Here is a 26,040-nt window from a genome sequence, read left to right as displayed (position 1 = left end):
AGCATATACATCAGGGTGGATCCCACCTGCCATGGACAGAGCGGATATTCAACATATCATTAAGGTGGGCCGCACAGGTAGGCAGTGGGGATCACACCCACATGCTGCACACGGCAGCTATATAGCTGGTGTGCGGTAGATCAGCCAATCCATTTCACAGTGGGTGGGTCCCACGTGGGGCCCACCAGATATATATATATATATATTATAATATTATATAAACATCTGTTCCACCGCCCAGCCCTGGACGGGCAGCCTGGATAAAAGATATACATCACGTGGGGCCCTTTGGACGGACGGTGTAGATTAACACATACATCATTGCAGGGCCCCACAACACCATCCAAAACTCTACCCAGCACCGTCTAGACACTGTGGACGGTGTTGATGAAAAACATGCAACATGGTGCGATCCACAGCACCTCACACACGTCATGAAAGGTACCCACCGCCCAGCAGCTGCTGGACGGCTGGGATATAGAATACATCATTCAAGGTGGGCCACGAGGGTGGGATCCATGTGCTGGATACAACACACATGCGGATAGGGTGGATCCAGCATATGGGTGGCGTGGATGCAACAGATGAATGTGGACCCCACGTGTGGACGGCTGTGCATACAACACATACAAATGGGTCCCACGTGTCACGTACAACATGTCCAGCATGCCCAGCACGTGCAGCACCGTCCCAGCTGGACGGTGCAGACATACACATCATGGTGGGGGTCCACACGGACGGCTGGATGATGCACATCATCATGGAGGGCTGCCGTGGGTGGACGGTACAGATAAAACCGTACCTCGTGATGGGGCCCACAAGGCTTGCTACAGCTACTGGTGCTGGCTCATCAGAGAAAATAAAATAAAATAAAAAATGGATGGACGGCATTGATAAAACATATGCATCATGGTTGGGCGGATATGGCCCACCCGTTTTGGATCAGCTGCCATGGTGAGGGTCCACGTCCTGAGCTGGACGATTGGACGGCGTGGATGCAAAACACCTACATCTGGTGGGTCCACACGTGTGGCCCACCAGTCCATCAAGATGGACGAACGGAGTGGATTTATCAATCCAGCAAGCAGTGTTCGCTGTAAGGGGCCCACCGTCCTGGCCTTCTACGGATGGTGTGGATCAACACCCCATCAAGGTGGGTCCCACGTGGGGCCCACCATAACATAATATAATATAATAATATATATTATAAATATATATATCAAGGAATGCTCCAGCGTTTAACATCCTGCAACGGATGGACGGCCTGGATGTGCTCCTCACCTGGTGTGGGGTCTACGGTCGGCTAGGATAAAACACATACCCCATGGCTGGTCCCACCGTCCCAAGGTCCGGATGGTGGACAGCATAGATGAAACGCAGGCATCGTGGCAGGCTCCCACATCCAGCGTGTTTGGACGGTGTGGATGCCACACCTCCTCAAGGCAGGCCACACACCAGTCACGTTTGGACGATGAGGGCATACAACACATGAGAGAGAGAGAGAGGCGGTGAGATAAAGGGAGGGACCCCGCCACTATGGGCCCTCCCTATACAATGCATACACCAAGATAGGTCCCACCAATGTGGGCCCTTAAATCACAAAAGATAAATACAAGATCATCCACCGATTGGCCTTCTTCTTGGTCCGATGGAACGCCAAACTCCTTGCCTTCGACTTTAACGAAGGATGATGGGCATGGGACAGTTGGATGGTGGAGATGGGGGGGTAAGAAGTGGGCCACACAAAGCTCTCTCATGGAGCTCTCATGTATGGACGGTTGCTTGCTTTAAAAAAATGAGGAAAAATAAGAGAGAGAGAGAGAGAGAGAGAGAGAGAGAGAGAGAAGATGGGATGTAAGGAGAGAAATGGGTGTGAGTGATGGGTGATGTGTACTTGACATGTAAGGGATGAGTTTGTAAGAAAGAGAGTTGACTTTAGGGGAGGGGTGGTTGTACTTGACATGATGTGATGATTGATGATATTGATGGGATTGATTTGACATGTTCTCTCTAGGATTTTACAATTACGCGGCATTTTCTCGAACTGAACGCGGGCCCACATCTCCTGGCCCGGATATCGCCTCAGCGCTCGAGATGCGGCATTGGAACCGCGGCGATGGCGCGGTCGCAATGATATAAGTCTTAGGTCGAGCCGATTCCGGAATATGAGATATGACTCAGGGTCACGCGCAACTACCAATTATAGGTCGCGAGTTGTCGAATTCGACCGGAATGACCGCGGAAGCCTACGGAACGGTACGGGTTAGGATACGGGTCTTGCATGTTACATCCACACCGTCCATCCATTTTACCATATCAGTTTAGAAATCAGCCAAAAAAGCAGCAGATCTAAAGCTCGAATGGACCACCCCATAAAAAGAAATGCAGACAATAATACCCATCATTGAAACCTTCCTAAGGCCCACCATGATGTTAATTTTCCATCCAACTTGTTTATAATATCACATAGGTCTGGATGAAGGGAAAACACAAATATTAGATGCCACACCAAAATCTAGGCTTGAGATCCAAAATTTAATTCAATACATGATTTAAGTGACCCACATCAAGGAAAGTGGTTTGGAGGGTAAGCTTCATATGTACATTGGTTCCAATCCTATGCTTCACTTGAACCACCGATGAGGCTGATTTTCGGGTCTTTGGGTCTAACATGAAGTGGCTCACCTGATGGTTGGGATGAATTTCATGTGAACCCACCATGGGGTCCACCAAAGCCAGGAACTCATTTTACTCTTTGAAATAACTTTTATCTCTGCAACATTTACTAATATTAATTACTCATTATGCAACCGTTGGACATACAACTAAATGTGTGTGAGCATTTATATATATGTATCAAAACACAAATTGCCTACTGAATAAAGAATTTACCTTGTGGTATCTTTTTCAATAAGTTGCCTCATTAATCTAATTGGACAACATATGTAAAATTTGGAGTGGCCTAAAATAATCAAGGTGGGTGAACCTTTTTTTTTTAATATATAAGGGTTTTTCTTCTTTTCTTATTTTTTTGGAAAAAGTTGGGAGAGATACCTGCCCTTAATTTTTAACAGGGCTCCCCATGATGTGTAAGTGAAATCCACTCTGACCATTAGATGTGTAATTTCATGTTAAGTTCAAGTTCAAAAAATCAGGTGAGTAGGGATTCAGGTGGACCACACCAAAGGAAATGATTGAGATAAATGTCCACCCTTTATTTTTAGCCCACCATGATAATTGTATGAAATCCACTAACAATTAGACACCACTCCAAAATTTAGGCCTATATATGGCCCAAAAATCAGGACCATCCATGATTTAGGTGGGCCACGCCCTTTATTCTTACAGGACCCACTGTGATAATTATATGAAATCCACTCCAATAATTGGACGCCACACCAAAATTTGGGCCTAGGCTTAAAAAATCAGGACCATTAATAATATTAAGTGGGCCATACTAAGGGAAATAGTTTGGACAATGTGTGTTGTCTCGTAAACTTAATTCCAATTGTGTAAATGGAGATGTGTTTTCGGACGTTGACCTAAGAGGAGGTGACGAACCCAATGGTCAAGTTAGATTTCACATGAACATCACGACGAGGCCTACCCAAGCTACCACCCCTTTCCTCGCTGGCCCTTAATAAATCCAAGAGAAGGTGCACTACTAATAAGTACTTGGGTTAGTTAGGTCCATCATTGGAAACTTTTTTGAAAAAAAGTGCCAGAATATAAATTCTATAATAATGAGGTATTTTTTTAAAATTTCCTAAAATAAATAGGAGCCATCCCAAGCCCAGCTCAATTTTAACTGGGTCCAAGATGACGGACCCAACTCAAACCCGACTAGACCTGAATCTAACCAGGTTGCAAGAGGTGAGACCCAGGCGGACCCAACTCCATGACGGGTCCAAAAAAGTTTTGACTCAAACCCTTTAAAAGTGGGTCCGGTCCATCAGAACCGTTGATCCGAGTACCCTAACAGCCCTAAACACAATGCCCCGTGCAGATTGTCAAATCTCGTTCTAAGCAATTTCTGGGCCCAGTAATTTCTTGGAGATTTTCAAATTTTGAGGTTTTTTCAAGATATACCGTGAAATTTTCCCTGAAACTATAAATGTTTATTTTAATTATATTTTAAAATTCTTGCATATTTTAAATTCTATAATATATTTTATGACGTAAATTGCTTAGGTTTTTTACTATTTTTCACAATAATATCATGGTAAAGTCAAGATATTTTAAATATGTAGATATTTTGAAAATATCGTGATAATATCGCGAGAATTTCAAAATATCGAGAATATTTGTCACAGTCGACCCCGTCCACAATCGCCGAAGGCTTCAACGGTGTTTGTCCCCATCCCAACTGTTCCTTCCGGTGAAACCCACCCGTGCTCTTGATGAGCCTGATTTTCGGGAAAAAGTTGTGTAAATGGGTGTGTTGTATCATACTTTCGTCCGTTACTTCGAGAGCTGATTAAAGGGAGACACGTGTAACACTTACTTAGAGTATTTAAAAAATTTTGAGATATCCAAAGAGAATTTGGTGAGTATACAGCCGACATCTATCACGCGATACCAGGTGCCACGTCATCCATAAAGTAATAATAGCCGTGCAAAACATGTTCGAGTCAACAAGAAATCTTAGAGTTGTTATATATACAAGTGTTAATCTAAGAAGAAAAGGCTCCAATGGGCCAATGATACCGAAGCAATTAAAACAGCGATCAGAATGTAGGAAGAATAAGGTTAAGGTTATAAATAATAAAGGAATTCAGTTTGATACCAACCGAACCAAATCAAATCTATTTTTTAATTATTTGTCATCTACATTCTTTAAAGTAATCTTTACCCATATCTGTTATTTATATTTCTTAGTATAATCCATAACAGTAATCAAGCAGTTGCTAACTCTAACTCTTATTCAAGTTTACGTTTATACATTGGATTCAGTTCGAATATCAAACAAAGTTTTCCATCTAAAGAGATTTTCTATTATTGTTACAATTGGTCAATTGTAAGAAATTCCTTTTTGGTTTATCCGTACTGAAGAGAAAAAAAGTCATTTTATAATGAATGTAAAAGTGTGGCTCATTTTTAAAGGACGAACCTCACCTTCTGACAATCACCTGATCGTCTGATCATCTTAAGCAACGTCATGCAAATGGTTGAATAGGCGACCAATCTTATTAGATCTCGGTCATATATGGTTGATTTTTTATGTATGTATCTATCTTAGCACTTGAGGTTGTAGCTGTTCATATTGAATTGAGCTGCACATTCAATTCTGTCACAACCACACTAATCACGTGACTGAGATTGAAATATAGCAACATGGTGAACGGCCCACCTTATGAACAGAGTGAATGTGTATCCTACGTAACCGTGTGGTGGGTGCAAAAAAGCTCCATCCATGCCCATTTATTTATAGGGCCTGGAATTTGCGGGGCCTATCTATGGCTACAGGCCCAAGCCCATGCATGGGAAAACCTATCAAACCTGAGAACATTTTATTGGGTTCCATCTAACCACAGAATCAGGCAAACGAACCAAGAGCCCAATGGAAATTTGGGAGGGGCCCAGATAAATGAGAGTCGCAGACCAGTAGGATTTTATTATTATTATTATTTATTCCTTCTAATATTGCAAATTAATATGCGAGGCCCAAGTTGGCCCACCTCTGATCAGATCTGATAGGAAAGTGAGACATGGATTGACATGCCCCAAATATCACGATGATAAGATGATCACAGCCATTCAAATAAAGCCTAGGAGTAAGATCTTACAGTCCATTTTGAATAGCTTAATAGTGGTGATTAACCAGTCTTTTTTTTCTTTTTTTTCTTTTTTTTCTTTTTAATTTTGAGGCCCATTAGAGGCCATCCTATCCACTGGGTCTTTCTTTATCACAGTTGTCCCACTTTGTTCCCAAAGGACCACAATTGGGTGTGGTGTTGTATGTCTGGGGTCCACTTTGATTTTCCATGACATCCAATCCGTCCATCATGTGTGCACACTCATGTTCTCCTTCTCACCCAAAAATCAGACAATCGAAAACTCAGGAGAGCCACACAATGTGAAAGCACACCTAAATCCTTCAATCTCTTGGTGTGAGCCACCCGAGTTTTGGAATGGACACCATTTTAGGTTTTCCATTCATCCCAGTGATGCACAACTTCTGAATGGATTGGATAGCATATACAAAACATTTTGGGCCCCAGACACAATCTGAAAGGTTTTTAATGGTAGGCATTCCCATCCCAATCGTTCCCCACGGTGTGGCCCATTTGAGCTTTGGATCTACCTGATTTTTTTTGGGTGCCAAGTAAAACCTTAGAGAGCCAACATGGACGGATAGGATGTCGTCATGCACACATCGCCATTGGCCCTACACATCACATTGTAAGTAAAGCTTAACTTATAAAGCTTTACAGTGAATCCAGCCTCAAATAACTGTCTTTTCTTTTCTTTTTCTTCATGAGTGATGTCCAAGACATCTTAGATACATGGACACAGTCGCCACAGTACCATTTGAAATTGTTGTATCCTTGTCACAATAAATAACAATTCTAAGCCCTTACACTTGGAATGAACCTCTCCAACCTGAACAAAAGAAGATAGCTCTGACTGTAGAACTTAGGCCAATCTACCTTTAAACATCCAATGCCAAATTACAGGGAGAAGGCTAAGATGACAATGATGAGATGATGATTTGAGGGTGGAAAACTGCCCTTTTTTTTTATGCAAGTCAGAAAAGGTCCCTGTCCCAAACACTATAAAAATCGATAAACGTCCAATCTTGATTTGGCTGCATCCAAACAGTACTCGTGCAAACCTTGCGAACCTATATGCCGTGGAATTTCAGCTTACGCAGATGCAATACTAAATTACAAAGTATAAAATTGATACCCGCGGGCCTTCAAAACAGACATTTCAGATTCCATCATAACCTGACATTGAAGCAAGGAACGAACAGGTATCTTTACCTCAAAGCAATTCTAAAATGCTGATTCAAATCAACCCTAGTTCTGAAACTAGCTTTACATGAAAGGTGAAACATGAAAAACCATCTCATCACTTGTTCATCTTTTAGTAAACGACTAGCAGCCTTCAATCCTGACCCAAAACACAAGATATGAATCTGCTTTATCATTTCAAGACAAGTATAGATGCCAAATAACCCAAAAACAACTCAATCTCTCTCAAACATAAAGTGCCCCATATGCTTTGCACCAGAAGCTAAGACATCCAAAGGAGAAGAATAACAGAAAAAAGCAAAATCTTCACTGCCACAACTTGTAAAGTTCTCTCATGATGGAAGCCTACAAAAGGCCATCATCAGATGGGAAACCTCATGCCATCCCTTCAACTTCTCTAAATCTTGCATTTCTAGGAAAACCCATATTGTTTTTCCTCTCTTTTCTTCTTTATCTTAATGGCTAGCAAAACATTAAGATCAAATCATCATTACAAGGCATTTCATGCCTTGGGTCTCTTTGTTATTTTGATCCTGGTGCAAAGAGCTGGTGCAACTGAGTTCAAGGTTGGAGGCGCAACTGGGTGGACGGTGCCCACGGATGCCAAGGCACTTAATCAATGGGCTGAAATGCATAGGTTTCAGATTGGAGATTCCCTATGTAAGTTATCCGAGTGGCAATTGCAACCCTTGCTACAAATATCTCTGAGATTTTCAAAATCTCAAGATATTTTCACGAAATAGCATCAGATGATATTATCATGATACTATCATGAGATTTTCAAAATCTAGACTATTGTGAATTTATCGCAATTTAATCCCAAAATTTTCATGAGTTCAATGTAAAATTTATTTAACGGTTAATATATTCACTTGTACCTAAATATTTACTAATTTATAATAGCTACTTTTAAATATTTTATTTTCAGCAAGATTTTCCCAATAATATCCTGAGAAAAATGTCAAAATCTGAAAATCTCTAGAGAAATTTGTATGATGAGAGATTGCCAAGAATGAGATTTGTCACTATGACCTCACAATGTCACCATAGTTTCCTGATAGGGAGCTAATATTTACATCCCGACCCCTGTTTTTTTTTATAGTACACCCCATTTCACTTAGGATAAAATATATCATATAATATCCAATGTTTTAAATATCGACAAGATCGGCCTATATCCCACGATATATCTTGTATACCACCTGTGCGATACAAAACACACAGGTAGTGCCAATATACCCCACATGTTCGATCCCGTGAGCATTTTCAGTTTTCCATCCCTTTATTATTATTATTATTATGTTAAATCAGTGTCAAATGGTTATAAATCCATTGTTTCTTCATGTTTTGCATCAAAAATCATGGAGTTGGGGCTTTGATTTCGATATCCATTGGTTCTTCATGTTCTCCATTTTTTTCGAAATTTTCCTTCAACTGGCTGTCAATTGAGACTAATTTCTTAGTATTTAGGAGTATTTGATAAAATGATCATCACATACATTCTAATTTTGAAATTTGAGTGTAGGTTTCTCCTAAATTTCTTGTGATGTTGCACTCCAGACATCAAATCAAGCATGTATGAGGGCTGATCTACTGATTTGTTAAGTCCTTGTCAATTTTTAGAAAAGAAAATTCATTTTTTAATTAAATATTATTTTTAAATTTCCCTTCGACCAGCTGCTATCAATTGAGACTAATTTTGAAGTATTTAGGAGTGGTTGATTAAATAATCATCACATGCACTGTAAATGTTATGCATTCAATTTGAATATAGTTGCATTAATTCAGTCAAACAGCGCACAGCTTGGGACCCTATACAAAGGAAGCCTATCATGTGCACTTCTTTTTTGAGATGTTATGATTTAAAAGTGTGTATTAAGATCTTTTCTAACAATCTCAGAAGTTTCATTGAAAAATTCAACCATTTTCCTAATGTTTCCCCATGTTTCCCAAAAAGTGCGATAAATTATCTGATACAAACAATATATCCCGTGCAATAACCGATATGTATCTATATCCCAAGGATGCAACACGTAACACAATTCCGATATTTCGAATACTAATAATATCAAAGTGTCTTGAGGATGTAGTTATCAAAAACCAGATGTAAATATCATTATCTTCCTATATTGGGGTTTTGCTATTAACTAGACGTCGCCCAATTATTTTTTATTTCCAGATTTCATGTTTTAGCTGTGATTACATCTTCTTTGCAATGACTGCATCTATAACATGCATTGGGTGGTCATTGCATCTATTATTAACCAGCAATCAATGCACAATTATATCATGTATAATTGATCATCACCATCCATTCCTAAAATGAATTTTTTTTTTCCAATATTAAGAAAAAAATTATCAAAAGAAATGAAGAAAAAATCAACACTGCCAATACAAAGATCTATCCTTTTCAAACAAAAGAATACATGGGCAACTCCATTCCTAAAAATAACTAAGTGCAGCCCATCAAGCTGATAGTACATGATCTCATAACAAATTTTGGGAATGGACAGACAGTCAATGATCTACTAAATACCAGACATTGGTGTTTGATTCATGCATGTTTGACTGATAACAATGCCCAATATATGCATGGATGCAGTGTTTGTCTACCAACCCAACAAAGACTCCGTGTTTATAGTAAACAAAGATGATTATGAAAATTGCAACGTAGAAGCACCCAAGAAAAAATTCAGTGATGGGAACACTATCTTCAAGTTCGATCAATCAGGTTCATACTACTTCATTAGTGGAGTTCGAGATAACTGCCTTAAGAATGAGAAGCTATGGGTTGTAATCATGGCAGATAGAAGCACCAGATCCTCGAGCTCGAATCAGACAAACCCTGCTTCTCCTCCATCTCCTTCGGCTGCAGGATCTCCTGAGACCACCCCATCAATGGCTCCTGTAGGAGAAGAGGCTCCTTCTCCTCCACCTCCTCCCCCACCTCGAAACGGAGCTTCTTCAAAGGTTACCAGTCTCATGGGTTGTTTTGCAGCACTTCTTGGGTCACCTCTTCTATTTGTTTTGTAAGACAAGCGTGTCTTTGGAGTAGGTGTTGTGGCTTTAAATGTTACAACTAGATGTGGAGGGCTATGGAAATTTATGTGGTTTCATGAGAGAAGTTGGGTTTTCTTGTTATTCTCTTCTTCTTCTTTTTTAATTCTTTCATTTTCAACTTGAGTGAATCAATACTTATTTTAAGGATAGCTTGATTGATGATATTTGTTTGTGACACTTGGAAATTACACTTAATAATCACATGTATTAGTTGGGCTTATTGGCTTTTGAAGATGTATTAATGAAATAAATCGGTTTTTTTCTGTGTGCTACTCCAGCATCTTTTTTTTTCCCCTTATTTATTCTCTTTTATGAATGCCTACAGTCTACTTTTACTTGCAAGATTTGTAACTTGGATAGGCATGCATATTGCATTGAACATAGATGCAGGGACTAGACATGGTGGCTTCTAGAGGCCAGTTTACTTGACACGTTCGTACAAATGCTCAAAATAGTAGAATCTTATATTTTAATGGTATGTTGTAATTATTTGTGTAAAAAGTTCCAAAAGTAAATGATGATGATGATAAACCTTTAAAAAAAAATCAATTAGATCATGTAAAAAAGATATCCAAAAATCAAAGATAATAATAACTAAGCATAATAGAACTATGCTTATATGAGCCATCAGACACATAGATATGAACACATGTCGACAAGGAGCGATTTCAAGAACGTGAGTTGTTCTTGTTACAGAAGAAAGAGAGGACGAGCTAATTTTGAGAGGGAAAAGAGAAGAAGGGGAGAAAGAAAGAAGAAAGGGAGAAGGGAAAAAGAAGGTGAAGATCAGAGATTAATAATGCTCTGACACCATGAAAGCATTCACATGGGTGAAGAAACAGGAAGAGAATAATTCTTTTTGGAGAAAAATATTGTGTGAAGAATGATTCTCCCACACACCCACTTAAAATATTATTAACCCAACCCTAATTATTTATGGAAATGGCATCTTGACGAGCACCAAAATACACACACAAACACTAAAAATAAAAGAATACCACTCTGCTCTCCTACAGCTACCAACATGTTACATCCTCTGGACAAAATGTTCCCACCAGTTCATACATTGTGCCGGATCAAAATCCACCAAGCAGGTGGTCAAGCATGCACATGGAGACACATCCATGCATGAACAACAGAGGTATCAAAATCTATATAGAATGGACTTTCGGCAATAATAACACTACTGATCAAACCAAAAACATAAATGACTGAACTTTGGAACTTGAAAACAATAATTTTCTATAAATGCAACTGTTAATGTTTACAGTTACATAGTGCTTTGTCAATTTAGCTACAAAGAATGGAACTTAATCGCAGGGACAACATTACCCTAACCAAGAGGGGAGGAGGGGGGGAAAAGATTGAGCAGTTTTTTATTACCAAAAATTCTTCCAAGTCAAAAATGCTTCCCTAACTCAACCTTTTTCAACACCCGAATTGTGTTGTACAGTATCGCATCCATTATCCCGGCAACCTGAAATCCACAAACATGAATTTTCAGGACCAAAAAAAAAAAAAAACGACACATCCACGAACTATATAAGGTCCTGTTTGGATTGAATGTAATCCAGGGGGAATGCAAGGGAAAGCATAAACGCGACATAAGCAAAAGGTAAAACTAACAACAGCACCAAGGGAAGCAAATGCTTTGCATATGTTTGTTTTGCTAAAGAGAAGTCCTGGAAAATGTTTTTCCTTTGCATTTGCAATTGTTTGGATTGCAATCCCACAAGGGGAAAAAATTTCCCTCCAGAATTGCCATTTAAAACATCACGTCAAAGGCAAACTCTTTTACCTCCATTTGATTTGGAAAAAAAAAAAAAAAGAAGTTGTACTTTATTATCAAGGAGGAAAAAGCAAATGCAAACACTTTGCTACAACATTTGCTGCTTCTTAAACAGGTGCAAATGTCTTGCCGATACAAACTCATTGCATTCCCCAATTTGCATTCTATACAAACAGGATTGGGAGAACTGGAGATTCAAATGCAAACCGTGAAAACACCCCCAATGATGGCACAGACATTCGTTATGAAATGTGAAAAGGACTTCTGAGTTTCCGTTATTAGCACCTGATACCAAAAGAAATATTAATAATAATAATAAAAGATAAGGATATGAAAATGCTTATTTGGGATGAGTTCCCATGTGGACATGGCACGTGGAAGATGTTTACAAGATCTGGACCTCACATAGAGAGCCTCACCATACATGATCAATTACCAGAGAGAGAAAACAGGTGAGTGGGAGAATTGTGACTTCGGCCTGACTCACCCGACTTGGGGTAACCGAGTATCGAGCCGGATCAGGTACTACCAAATCCAAGTTGACTAAGACGGGTCATATCGGACTTGTGTGAGTCTTAGAACCATGATCCTGATGGCACCACTACTCATTTGTGGGCTCTATTCCAATCAGCCTTTCTTTTGACCTTGGCCCACAAAAGGTGGGGCCTTCCAAAACTGTCTGGATCTTATAGATGTCTTCCGTGTTTAACCATAAAATCAATGTGCAATTAGTGTTACTTAAACATATGACATTTAGCACCTACTCAGCTATTGCAAGAGGTTGGATCAAAAACCTGCATGGGGGAAAGCTCGAAGTGGAATTTCGCTACAGGAACGTGCACACTATGTATCAAACTACTATGGGCCGTATACTCGTACTCTAGCAATTTGAATTCTGCAGGAATTCTTGATGATATGATCTCAGTCTTTACTACTTGAAGGTAGTGCTCGATCTGGAAACACAAAAAACAGAAAGTTACAAAGTAACCTATATCTGCCACGTAACAGACCATTACGGGACTGTTATGGCCTTTACAGGGGACGTAACGGGCCGTTGATGGAGCTTAGAGGTCCTTTTTTTCCATAATGGCTATTACAGTTGTTACGACCCAGTAACATGTAACAGTTGCCACCGTTACCTTACGTAACGGCCTTTATGGCTCCATAACAGCCTTTATGGCACACCATGCTCCTCAGCCTTTCTTGGAAAAAGATGGTACAAGGATACCTACAGAATCGGCCAATCTAGATTACTTCAAAAGCAGTTTTGTTGCCATTAGTGAAGTCATGGTCATGTATTTGCAACATCCAACCCTTCCAGTAGGTTGTGCCGACCATGAGGATTATTTTGTGCAAAAATCTACCACAGAAAAAAATTTCTAACCATTGATAAATAACAAAATATAAGTGTGGTCCACCTGATGAGTGGATGTGGCTGATTTTTATGCAAGTTGATGCTCATGGTCATCACAACCTACTGGAAGGGTTGGATGTCACATGCACATGATAGAATAGAAGTTATTTGCCTGGTGGACTAAATTATGGTCCGACTGATTGGAGTTGAGACCTATATATATATATATATATATATATATATATATATATATATATATATATATATATATATATATATATATATATATATATATATAGGGAAATGATACTATGAGGTGTAGTATGAGGTCAACCTCATGGGAGCTTCCCAAGAGTTGGCTGTGTGGGCCCCACGTGATGTTTCAAACATCCACCCCATCAATCAGATGCACCATTCCATGTGGGCCATGGGCCTTAAAATCAGGTCAATCCACGACTTAGGTAGGCCTCATCACAGACAACAGTTCAAAGTGGTTACGCACCCATTGAAACTTTCATGATTGTTTAGGGTCCACTGAGATGTGGCTCAGGCATCCAGCCCATCCATTGTGTGTGTCCCACATGGATGAGGGGTCACATCAAGTTTCAGCCGTATCCAAAACTCAGGTGGGCCCCGCCAAGTGCTTTTATATGTTTTAGTATACTTTCACATGGTTTTAAATGGTGCAACCCACCTGAGCTCCTTATACAACTGATATTTGGGATATCCCGTAACTTGGAGGGGACCCACCAAATGCACAGTGTGGGTGTATGATACACATCGCGATGGGGCCCACATAGGTTGACCTACCTCATAGAACCATTTCCCCCATGCACGCGCACACAGTTCCACAAAAGGACTGCCACATCCAAATTTAATGCCCCACATTCAACGTTGATATCTGGCCCACTGTATGAGCAGGATCTCAGTGATAAATGGCTATGAACTCATGCAAGTGTGCCACAATCTCATTTTGCCTGTGGTCCCGATGCACATCTCTCAATGTAAAACAAATGCTTCAATTATTTAAACTTTTCAAAATAGCACCCAACAATGATTGGGCACATCACATATCATGTGCAAGTAATCACTACAGATGCATGCATATTGGATGCTATAAAAATGGCATTCCCATGGACCTGCACAGTTTATTATAGTACTGATGGAGAAAATAACAACAAAGAAAGATATTACACAGTTCTAAAACTTACAGTAACATTATCATTTGTATCACCATGGTGTATCATGTAAGACCGGCCTGTTAATCGATCGACGTTTTCACCAAGATAAGGTGTTAGGCGCCTCACTTCATAAAGCATCCTTGGAGAGAGCTTTCTACCGAATGAGAGATGGGAGATGACGTGCGACACGTTAATTAGAGAAGCATCAAAGGAATGTTCTCCTGAATCAGCTGAAATGATAAGGTTGCCGGGAACCTGCACGACAAGAACTAGAAGGATTTGACATGATCTTCACAGGATGTTGGTAGCTCTATATTTGCTTTAGTTTAAATTTCCTCATGCAAAAGGCTATAGAGGAATACACCCTGCTAGATGTTAAGTTAAAATCCACCTTGCCAAGCATGCCAACATTTCCTGTCTAGGCGATCTGATTCATGCATAAGGTAGCCCACTATTAAGATTGCCTGATGCAAAGTTCAGGCAGGCGACCCTGTGTGAAAACAGTGGATGATTTGAATCAGACCAGCCACTTGTCAGCTTCGAGTCTCTCGGCCTGATTTCTTTATGCAATGTGATCTTTGTCATAGAGGCTATATTTTGCATGGCTCAGATCTCCTACACATGAAATGTGTTGGAAGAAAAAAACATCAGTGGCTAAAACTCTCAGGGATTGGACAAATCTATCTAGTTCTAGTTGAGTTTTGATGGTTAAATGAGGGCCGCTGCTCTAATTGTTACTTCTGAAGGCCAATGATCAGATGGCCACCACATTCCATCCTCTTGTTTCTTGAGACAGAGCCTATCAACATGATGGCCCACAAGAATAAAAGTCTCTGTGATCAAACATGTTTGCCATGTGTGGTGCGAGGAGGAACCTGTACTCCTATGCAGCAGCCCGCAAACTAGCATTTCTCTAAAGATATTAGATCTAAAATGTGTCTTTAGCTAACAGAACCCTATCTTATAGCAACTATCTACCCAATAGACACTAAAATCCTGGAAAAAGTAAAAATGAAAAATAAATCAAATAAAAAGAAGAGTTTCTAAAAAAGGTAATTCAGAAATTGTAACAAAACTAACACTCTCTAAAAGCTACTCAAATCTTCAATTCAAATTCAACTTGCATTTCCTAACCCAATTTAATGAACAACCCTCAATCAACATAAATAGCAACTAACGGGCCGTTTGGCATCTCTACAAATAAGAGCTTATTTGCTTATTTCTAAATTTATTTATTTTTATTTTTATTTTTTATTTTTTTTTTTAAAAGTCTTTCTTCAAAAATAGAATGTTTGGTAATGGTCTAAATTTATATCTACTAATTCTCTAGCTCTTATTGGATTAGACAAGAGATGCCAAACAGACCCTGAATTCTTTAGATATGGAGAGTTCACTTTTTTTCTAAGATTTTATTTTGCTAAAGCAAGTACACGTTTTAGGGCTTTTCTTGGGACAAGCTTGTCCCTAAACTTTTTAAGAAAATCCCATATTTCCCTCTTCTCCTCTCCTCTTTATAATCTCACCCATCACATTGAAGGTGGGCCCACATGATTAACAACCCATGTGGGCCACACAATAAATTGTCCACATGAAAGGTAGGACCCACATAATGGATGGTGGACATTGACAGTGGGCCCACATGATGGACGGTTGACATTGAAGGTGGTCCCACATGATGAACGTCCCATATTGAAGGTGGGCCACACACAATAGATGGTCCACATCAAAGGTGTGACCCATATGATGGACAATGGACATCAAAGGTGGGCCAACATGATGGACAGTTGACATCGAAGGTGGAACCACATGAGGAACGACCCATATTGAAGGTGGACCACACATGATAGATGGTCCACATCAAAGGTGGGACCAGTGTTCGAAATATCGGTATCGCATTACGTATCGCACCTTTGGGATACAGATACGTATAGGTTATCGCATGTGAGCATGTGATATATTGGTTGTATTGCATAATGTATCGTTATTGTTGGAAACATGGGAAAACATTGGAAATTGGTAGATTTTTTCAATGAAATTTTAGTGATTGTTAAAAAAGACATCAATACAAACTTACAAATCAAAACATTACAAAAAACAAGTGAACATAATGGGTTTTCTTTGTATGGGGTCCTAATCTATACGTTGTCTAACTGAATTGATACAAGTATATTCAAAGTTTATTCATATAATTTATAAATGTAAGAAGACGTATGGAAACACAAGCAATATATTCAAAAGCAAAAGAAGAATCATTAAATCAGGTTACATACATGTTTGATTTTATGTTTGGACATAGATTGCAACTAATTTGCGAGAAATTGGCAAAATTTTATTTTTTTTCAAATTTTCGCAGCTTGGTCCTTCTTCTACAAATCTCAAAATTGAAGCTCCCAATCGAAGTTCCCAATCCATAATTTTTCATGCAAAACATGGAAAAACATGGATTTGTAATAATTTGACACTGATTTAACATGATTTAAAGAAAAAAAAAAAAAGGATCGAAAACTAAAAAATGCTTACCGGATCGAACATGTGGGATATATCTGTTGGGAAGCGCGGAAGGTGAGCCCTCAAGATCTGACAGTCTACACGAAGTTTGGAACCCTCACAAAGCAGAAGAACGGTGCTTCAACGGCCCGCCTATCTACTACTGGAGCAGATGGAACTATTCACACCTCTGATCCTACGGTATATAGTGGCCCCGGATTGCGATCTATGGATCAGATCGTCCCAAGGACAAGCTAAGATGGACAGACTATAGTGCTCACTATATCTCTCTGTATACTCTCAGTTTATCGTATTGTAAATGCAAGAAAGAGCGCATCCCTTTTTATAGGAAAGGAGGGAGAGATCGGATGAGATAGGATGAAACCATATTATCCGGTCAAATCCCTATCTCTTATCATATTTCAAATTCAAAGTTGAATTTGAAATCTTAACCGAATGGAAAAGGCCGGAGAAAGCCTAAACATGTGGGACCCACCCACTAGTGATTGCTCACCAGTGGGCTCCACTGGCCTACGTCCAACATCTCCCACTCAATCACATTGTGGGATAGGCACATAAATTTGTCCATCTAACTTGCCTAATAACAATCAAAGAACCAAATATCGCGATCAAAAGAATCAGAGGCGTAGGACCAGCTGGATCACTGTAATCTTCTCACAGGTGCTTAAGTACTAAGTGACCACCTAACTAGTACTCAATAACCCAAGCTTTGCAATGCCTGTCCTAGTCCGCATGACGACACCGGATGGAGTTGACTCCCGACCTAGAGTACTCGGCCAACATACGCACTTATCCAACTTATCGAGTTATTATGAAAACTTGATTTTTCACAAATTTCGACTAAAACCAATTCAAAGCAATACTTATATATATATGCTTTTTAAGAAAAATACTATTTGCAAAAGTCTAATAAAAATAACTCGATACTGCCGGTGGATAAGTCTTCAAGTGCGTATTTATAGTTCTAGAAACTTGGTGTAGCTGTCACGGGATCTTCCCCACGCAGATGTGTAATTTGGAATTAATCAAGCTACTTTCCTAGCATAACTGAGTCTGGCCAATCAAGGACCTTTCGTCATAGTACACTAAAGTAACAACACTCAATCTCATCCTCATATACACAAGAGGAGGATAGCTTAGGACACAAAGAGTCACCTACGGGACTGGCTACTCGCACGTTGCAATGATTAGATCGAATCAAAGCAATCTGTAGGTAATAGGTCCCAGCACGTGGCTACAATCCACGTCGTAAAGTAGACAATACTAGGTGAATGTTGGGTCTACAATACGCAGGTCATTCTACATAAGGTACGACTCATCTTATAACCTCATAACCTGGCTTTAATTTCAGGCCATAACATTGATCGCATGTAACAGAATGAAGCGATTATGTTATTCGACTGTATCAGTCTCATCTACAATCTTTATAAGATTATAGGCGGATACGACTCACTCATATCCTCATCCTTTATTATTCACAATAAAGGGAAGTTCATACCTCAATGTATAAACATAGCCCCAAATGTACCTCTCTTGTACATTCAAGGTTGGTCAACTCGTGCGAGTGGGTGACCGGCCTGTCGACAAAAAATAGAAATCCTACATGATTTCAAGGTAAATGCTGATGATCTTCATACCTAGTTATATTAGTGTTCAATACTGAATAAAAATGAATATAATATTCATTAATGAAAGATCAAAGGTACTACAAAACAAGTACATCAGTCAAGCTTTCCTCAATCCCATCTGCCTGACGTGAACTTGAAATAGATCTCTAGTTATAGGTTTCGTCATGGGATCGGCCATCATCTCCTTAGTAGGAATGTAGCTGAGGGCGACCTTCTTATCTCTCACTTGATCACGGACGTAATGATACTTGATCTGAATGTGCTTAAATTTCTGGTGGTGTTTAGGGTCCTTTGCTAAGTCAATGGTAGAAGTATTGTCTATCTTCAGCGATATAGGCTAACTAACACTCGGTACAACACCCAGACTCAATAGAAATCTGCGAACCCATACACACTCCTGAACTGCAGTACAACATGCAATGTACTCGGCCTCCATAGATGAAAGAGTTGTGGATGTTTGTTTCTTACTCGACCATGAGATAGCTCCTCCTCCGAGTAAGAATACATATCCTAAAGTAGACTTTCCCTCGTCGGCATTATTACCCCAAGCAGCATCTGAATATCCTTTGAGCTCGAGGCTTGTGCCTTCATAACACAACATTAGGTCTTTTGTTCCTCTGAGATAGTGGAATATACGGTTGACGGCTTGCTAATGAGACTGTCCCAGGTTACTCTGATAACGGCTGACTATGCCAACTGCATAGCTAATATCCGATCTGGTGCAAAGCATAGCATACATTAAGCTCCCTACTGCGCTTGCATAAGGTACTGAGGACATAGCCAATTTCTCGGCTTCAGTCTGGAAACACGATTTCCTGTCTTGCTTGGTAGCTTTATCCATAGGGGTTTCAACAGCTCTTGAATTTTCCATCCTGAACCGCTCTAAGATCTTTTATATATAGGTTGCTTGAGACAAGCCTAAAAATTTCTTAGGGCGATCCCTGATGATTTTTACCCCAAGAATAAAGTTGGCTTCACCGAGGTCTTTCATCTCAAAGTTCGCAAATAGCCAATCTTTAGTCAATATCAACAATTGCATGTCATTACCAGCTAACAGGATATCGTCTACATATAGAGATAGTATCAGAAAAGATCTTCCAGATCGTTTCATGTATACACAATGATCTTCTTCACTCATCGTGAATTCAAAAGTGGTGATGGCCAAGTGGAACTTCATGTACCACTGTCTTGAAGATTGCTTCAGCCCATAGATAGATTTTAACAACTTGCGGACTTTCTTTGGATGTTTTTTGTCCACATAACCCATGGGCTGTTGCATGTATATCTCTTCATCCAAATCACCATTTAAGAATGCGGTCTTTACATCCATCTAATATAACTCTAAGTTTAAACTTGCGACAATGGACAAGATCATGTAGATTGAGGAGAACTTTGCAACAGGTGAAAAGGTCTCCTCGTAATCAATGCCTTCTTGTTGTGTAAAACCTTTAGCAACTAATCGTGCTTTATACTTGTCCACTGTACCATCTGCCTTTCTTTTGATCTTAAGTACCCATTTATTACCTATTGCTTTGCGATTGGAAGGCAGATCAATAAGTTCCCAGACTTTATTCTTCTCCATGGAAGCGATCTCTTCGTCCATAGCATTTACCCAATCAGCCAAGTTAGAAGATAATAATGCATCCTGATACGAATCAAGTCGTCCATCATCAACTGCAACGCAAGAGAATGTTTGCCCCTCAATATCGAAGTATCTTCGGGGAATCAATCCTCTTTCACTTCGACGTAACTCAGGAGCATGCTGAGATGTCCTCCCACTGTCCTGGTGAACTATAGGAGCATCTTCATCTTGAGGAGCAGAACTCCCACTCTCCTGAGATACATCGGGTATTTCAAAAAGTTCTATTGGAACTTTTTGCTTCATTCGGCTTGGGTATCTATCTTCAATGAAGGTCACGTCTCGGGATTCTATCTCAATCCATCGTCCATGGTCCTCATAAACTAGAACGTATCCCTTTGAATGCATAGGGTACCTAATGAACACGCATTCAATGGTTTTACTATCGAGTTTACCTCTATGTTGAGTAGGTAGCAAAACATATCCAAAAGATCCCCAAGGGCGTAGGTTGGCTAAAGAAGGAGTCCTCCCAGACCACATCTCATATGGAGTCTTAGGAATGGATATGGATGGGACTCTATTAAGGACGTAGACGGCTGTTAACAGTGCGTCTCCCCAGAATGTGGTAGAGAGATTGGCTTGTGCCATCATCAATCTAACCATGTCCAATAGTGTCCTATTCCTTCTCTCTGCAACACCGTTTTGTTGTGGAGTGTAAGCCATTGTGTACTGCCGAACAATTCCAACGTTTTCACAATATGATTTAAACGTTTCAAATGTATACTCGCCACCTCTATCAGATCGAAGGATTTTAATCTTTTTCTCAAGCTGATTTTTCACCTCAGCTTTATATTTAAGAAAACAATCAAAAGCCTCAGATTTGTGTGAGATGAGATACACATATCCATAGCGCGAGTAATCGTCAATGAAAGTGACAAAGTATTGACATCCGTTTCTAGCATGTACATTAAAAGGTCCACAGATATCTGAATGGATTATCTCTAGTGTGCCCTTGGACCTAGCCGCTTTGGGAAATGGCTTTTTTGATGTCTTTCCGGACACACAATGTTCACAAAATGGCAAATCAACTTTGGATAAGGAGTCTAACAGACCAGAACGTACTAGTCTTGTCATACGATCCTTTCCGATGTGACCTAACCTCGCATGCCATTTTTGAGATCCATATACTACATTTTTATTCGACATAGCAGATAAAGCAAGAGGGGCATTATCACAATCTACGTCTAGAATAAATAAATCTGAAATTATATTTCCCCATGCAAAGATGAGGTTATTCAGTCTCAAAGAAACTCTAGTCCATAAAAATCGAATATCAAAACCATCAAATAATAACCTAGAAACAGAAATTAAATTCCGACGCATCCCCGATGCAAAAAGAGTATCACGAAGGATTATTGTTTGCCCTATGCGCGTACGGAGATGGAGAACGCCAATCCCTAGTACGTCTTCAACAGCGTTATTGCCCATGTACAGCTTGTAACTACCTTTGGCTACAGGCTGGAATTCCTCGAGTCCTCGACGACTCTGTGTCATGTGCTTTATTGCGCCTGAATCCAAAATCCACTCGTTAGATATAGTATCAACGGAAAGGATTTCAGAACAAACGCGTACATACAAAGTATCTTGTGACTGAGAAATTACCATCTTTTTGTGAGCACACTGCCGAGCATAATAACCGGAATTTTCACAGACAAAGCAGATTATATTTGTCTTTTTCTACTTCTTCTTTCCATTCCCCTTCTTGAGATTTGGAGGAGGTGTTGTGGTCTTTTGTTCTTGATTATTCTTCTTCGCCTTCTTGCGAGCTTGAACCGTTTATTGTTAGCTTTTCGCTTATGGGTCCCTGCTACAAAGGCCTTAGCCGAACCTGGCTGAATTGCATTCATTTCAACCTCACGTACCAAGTGGCCACAAAAGTCTCTTAACGTAGTGATAGAATCAGTATGGTTCAGAATTCTTTTGATTTGGACCCAAGATTTAGGCAAGGAATGGTGCATGGCTATAATCTTCTGATTTTCAGTCAATTTGCACCCAACATTCCCAAGGGCACCCATCATTTGCTCCATCTTACGAATATGATCTTTGATGGGGCAGTCGACAGGCATCCTGTACTCCTGGAATTCTAATTCCATTGCCCTAATTCTCGCATCTGACTTCTGCGCATAGGCATCTGTCAATGCTTTCCAGATTCCCTAGCAGTTTCATGCACTTCATACGTAGGTATGAGTTCTTTGTGCATAGTGCTAAGAAGGACATTACGGGCTGATCGATTTTGTTTTCGCCACTTATTATAGTGAGTCATCGCAACCCTATGTTCTTGTAAATTCCCGCTTTCGGCTAGGATGGGTTCCTCTTGAACTACATCGAGTGTGTGAGATATGTCATCCTCGTCCAGAAGGCATCGCACCGCGCGAGACCAGTCTTCGTAGTTGTTGCCATCGAAATGTTGTCCTTTCAGTTGTTCAGCGATTAACGCTTTGGTGGCCATCTCTACATTGCATGAGTATCACTACTTAGCTATGATCTAAGGTATTGACACTAATCATCAGCATTTCTACGTGTTACACAAATTTTCAAAGTATAAAAGTAGTAAATGCATTTAATAAGATCTGAAAGTCCACATACCCGAATGGGCGGTGTAGAACAATCAAGTTCTCCTTTTAAGAAGAGATTTAATGCTTTTATAAGAATAAATTTATATAACGTGCAACCTACCATTACTTAGTTGCATGCATCATTTGGTGGAGGAGAATAAACTCCCACTCAAGTTATGCACAACCTATTTTTTATGTGTATAGGGAGTATCTAAGCACTAAGTTTTACAATTTCCAATGAAAAAAATAAATAAATAAATATGGGGCTTAGATCTAAACACATCAAGCCAAATATTTTCTCATATATAAACATCATCATCAGAAAGAAAAATGAAGTGCTAAGATATCAGGAGAGTTCTATCTTCACCTGTGATCATGACCATTAGTGATGGATCCGATCATTACCGATAATGATCATTGTTGATGATGGATCCTTTCATCAACATTGATCATCATAGTTGATGATCGTTTCAATCACTAATGAGCTTTAGATCAACAGTGAAGAAGATATAATAAAGGAAACAACATACTTGATATGTGTCCATCAACTCATAAAAAATATATATGATCACATCCAAAACTCAGGATAAAGTAGTAGCATGAAATATAAATAAATAAATAAATAAATAATTCAAGGTTCAGGTGGGCCACATCATTCTAGTTTATATCTCTCAGGACCATCTTAAAAAAAATGGTGGTCTGACTGATTTAAAAACGTTGGGGGCATTAGGCCTGAGTCAGCAGTCAGCACTAACCCGTAGCCCAGGTTAACGTAGTACCCTCCACTCTAGGAACCAAGTAGCCTAGGCTTTCGCCCAAGTTACATGGCCAGCAACACTGACAGGACCCTTTTCTACGGACCCAAGCCAGCCGCAGTTCGATAATGACGTCACGATCTACGACAAGAAGATCAAAATTAATCCTATGCCACCACAAAACACTGCACAGAAAAAAGGTGAGAAGGCTAGTGAGCCTAAAGAAGTGAGGAAATCCACACCCAAGTCTCTCCACATCATCAAAACAAAAGAGTTTGAAAGAGAGACTGGGGAGGATTCTACGGTGTATGCCTTAGTGGCTAGAGAGGCTACACTAAAGGTACCAGTAGGGTTACCCCACGAGGTAGCCCCGGTCTTAGAGGAGTACAAAGATGTATTCCCTGAGGATTTGCCGGATGAGTTGCCACCCATGAGGGACATCCAGCATGCCATTGATCTTGTCCCTGGGTCAACTCAACCAAACCTTCCTCACTATAGGATGAATCCTGCAGAGCATGCAGAGTTGAAGAAGCAGGTAGATGAGCTCCTGCGAAAGGGATTTATCCAGGAGAGCATGAGCCCATGTGTCATACCCGCTTTACTGACACCTAAGAAAGATAGCACTTGGCGCATGTGTGTGAACAGTAGAGTCATCAACAAAATCACGGTTAAGTATAGGTTTCCCACACCTGGGCTTGATGACATGTTAGACATGATGGCTAAATCCACCATTTTCTCCAAAATAGATCTCAAGAGTAGGTATTACCAAATCCGTATATGCCCCGGTGATGAATGGAAGACAGCCTTCAAGAAGAATGATGGGCTATATGAGTGGTTGATCATGCCTTTTGGCTTGACTAACACACCTAGCACTTTCATGCGGGTGATGACCTAAGTCTTGAGACCGTTCATAGGAAAATTCTTAGTGGTGTACTTCGACGATATCCTGATCTATAGCACCACTAGAGAATCACAACTTGAACATTTGAACTTAGTCTGTAGCGTCCTTAGGGCAGAGAAATTATACGTTAACCTTAAGAAGTGTTCGTTCATGTCCAGTCAGGTTGTGTTCTCAGGGTTTATAGTGTTAGCAAAAGGGATGCATGCAGACCCAGAGAAAGTCAAGGCCATAGTTGATTGGCCTGAACTGAGGAACGTCCATGAAGTGTGAAGCTTCCATAGCTTAGCCACATTCTATCGTCGGTTCATTAGGAGTTTTAGCACGATTATGGCTCCCATTACAGAGTGTATGAAGAAGGGAGAATTTGTGTGGTCAAAAGCCGCAGTTAAGGCTTTCAAAGAAATTAAGGGCAAGATGGTCGAAGCTCCCGTCATGCGCCTTCCCGACTTTTCTAAAGTCTTTGAAGTTATGTGTGATGCATTTGTTGTTGGTATAGGTGGAGTCCTGAGTCAAGAGGGTCACCCTGTTGCCTATTTCAGTGAGGAACTGAATGAGGCAAACAAAAATTCTCTACCAATGATAAGGAATTCTATGCGGTAGTGCAGTCTTTGAGACATTGGCGCCACTATCTCCTACCGCAAGAATTTGTCTTATTCTCTAACCATGAGGCCTTACATTATCTTCACTCCGAGAAGAAACTTAACCCAAGGCATGCTGAGTGGGTTGTGTTCCTTCAAGAGTATTCGTTTGTCTTGAAATACAAGGCCGGAGTAGAGAATAAACTAGTCCATGCCCTTAGCCATAAAGCGGCGTTGATTGATTCTTTGAGTGTAGGAGTTGTCGGCTTTGAGCAACTGAGAGACGAGTACCCCACATGTCCAGAATTTGGGGGTACCTGTACATCACTCTCGAGTGAACAGTAAAGTGTGGGGGATTTCGTGTTGAGAGATGGATTCCTTTTTAAAGGAAATCGTTTATGTATGCCCCGTACGTCCCTCCTTGAATTCCTCATTTGGGAGCTTCATTCGGGAGGGATAGCTGGCCACTTTGGCCGTAATAAAACTATTGCCCTCGTAGAAGATCGTTTCTACTGGCCAAGTCTCAAGCGAGATGTCGCTAAAATTTTAGGACAGTTTAGAACGTGTTAGATAGCGAAATAGCAAAAAAAAAAATAATTCTGGATTATATACGTCATTACCTGTGCCACATGCTCCGTGGCAAGACATTAGCATGGATTTCGTGCTTGGATTTCCTAAGACGATTAAAAAGCACGATACCATTTTTGTTGTTGCAGAACACTTCTCTCAGACGGCACATTTCATCCCATGTTCTAAAACTTCAGATGTGTCTAATATTGCTAAGGTTTTTTTCGATGGTGTGGTCTGTCTCTATTGTTTACCTAAGACCATAGTGTCTGACCGTGATATCAAATTTACCAGCTATTTTTGGAAGACACTATGGCACGTGATGGGAACACGTTTGTAGTTTTCTACTACATACCACCCCCAAACTGATGGCCAAACCAAGGTGGTTAATCAGAGCCTTGGAAACCTCTTACGATGCTTAGTGGGTGAACATGTGAAAACTTGGGATTTGATTCTACCTATAGCCGAGTTCGCCTACAACAGTTCAGTCAATAGATCCACAGGTTTGAGTCCATTTGAAATTGTTAGTGGGTACAAACCTCGGATGC

The 26,040-nt window shown here is 40.1% G+C and overlaps 2 protein-coding genes across 2 annotated transcripts in view; one reads left to right on the top strand and one right to left on the bottom strand.

Annotated features, from left to right (window-relative positions):
• Window positions 1-7,333: 7,333 nt before the first annotated feature.
• On the top strand, window positions 7,334-10,299 carry LOC131221384 (early nodulin-like protein 9). The gene is made up of 2 exons (XM_058216644.1): window positions 7,334-7,637; window positions 9,580-10,299. Exons 1-2 carry the CDS (start codon window positions 7,436-7,438, stop codon window positions 10,008-10,010), a joined length of 633 nt encoding a protein of 210 aa, XP_058072627.1. The 5' UTR covers window positions 7,334-7,435; the 3' UTR covers window positions 10,011-10,299.
• Window positions 10,300-11,244: 945 nt separating this feature from the next.
• Window positions 11,245-26,040, bottom strand: part of LOC131221385 (protein disulfide isomerase-like 5-4) — a 79,685-nt gene continuing 64,889 nt past the window's right edge. Inside the window, exons 12-15 of the mRNA XM_058216646.1 lie at window positions 14,392-14,616; window positions 12,621-12,779; window positions 12,034-12,111; window positions 11,245-11,514 (exon numbers count right to left, since the gene is read on the bottom strand). Of these exons, the coding sequence (XP_058072629.1) occupies window positions 11,437-11,514; window positions 12,034-12,111; window positions 12,621-12,779; window positions 14,392-14,616 (540 nt within the window). The 3' untranslated portion in view covers window positions 11,245-11,436. The remainder of the gene's footprint in view (window positions 11,515-12,033; window positions 12,112-12,620; window positions 12,780-14,391; window positions 14,617-26,040) is intronic.

The sequence above is a fragment of the Magnolia sinica genome, chromosome 12 (genome assembly GCF_029962835.1).
Source record: "Magnolia sinica isolate HGM2019 chromosome 12, MsV1, whole genome shotgun sequence".
NCBI lineage: Eukaryota > Viridiplantae > Streptophyta > Magnoliopsida > Magnoliales > Magnoliaceae > Magnolia > Magnolia sinica.
This window is presented reverse-complemented; position numbering and strand designations above follow the sequence as displayed.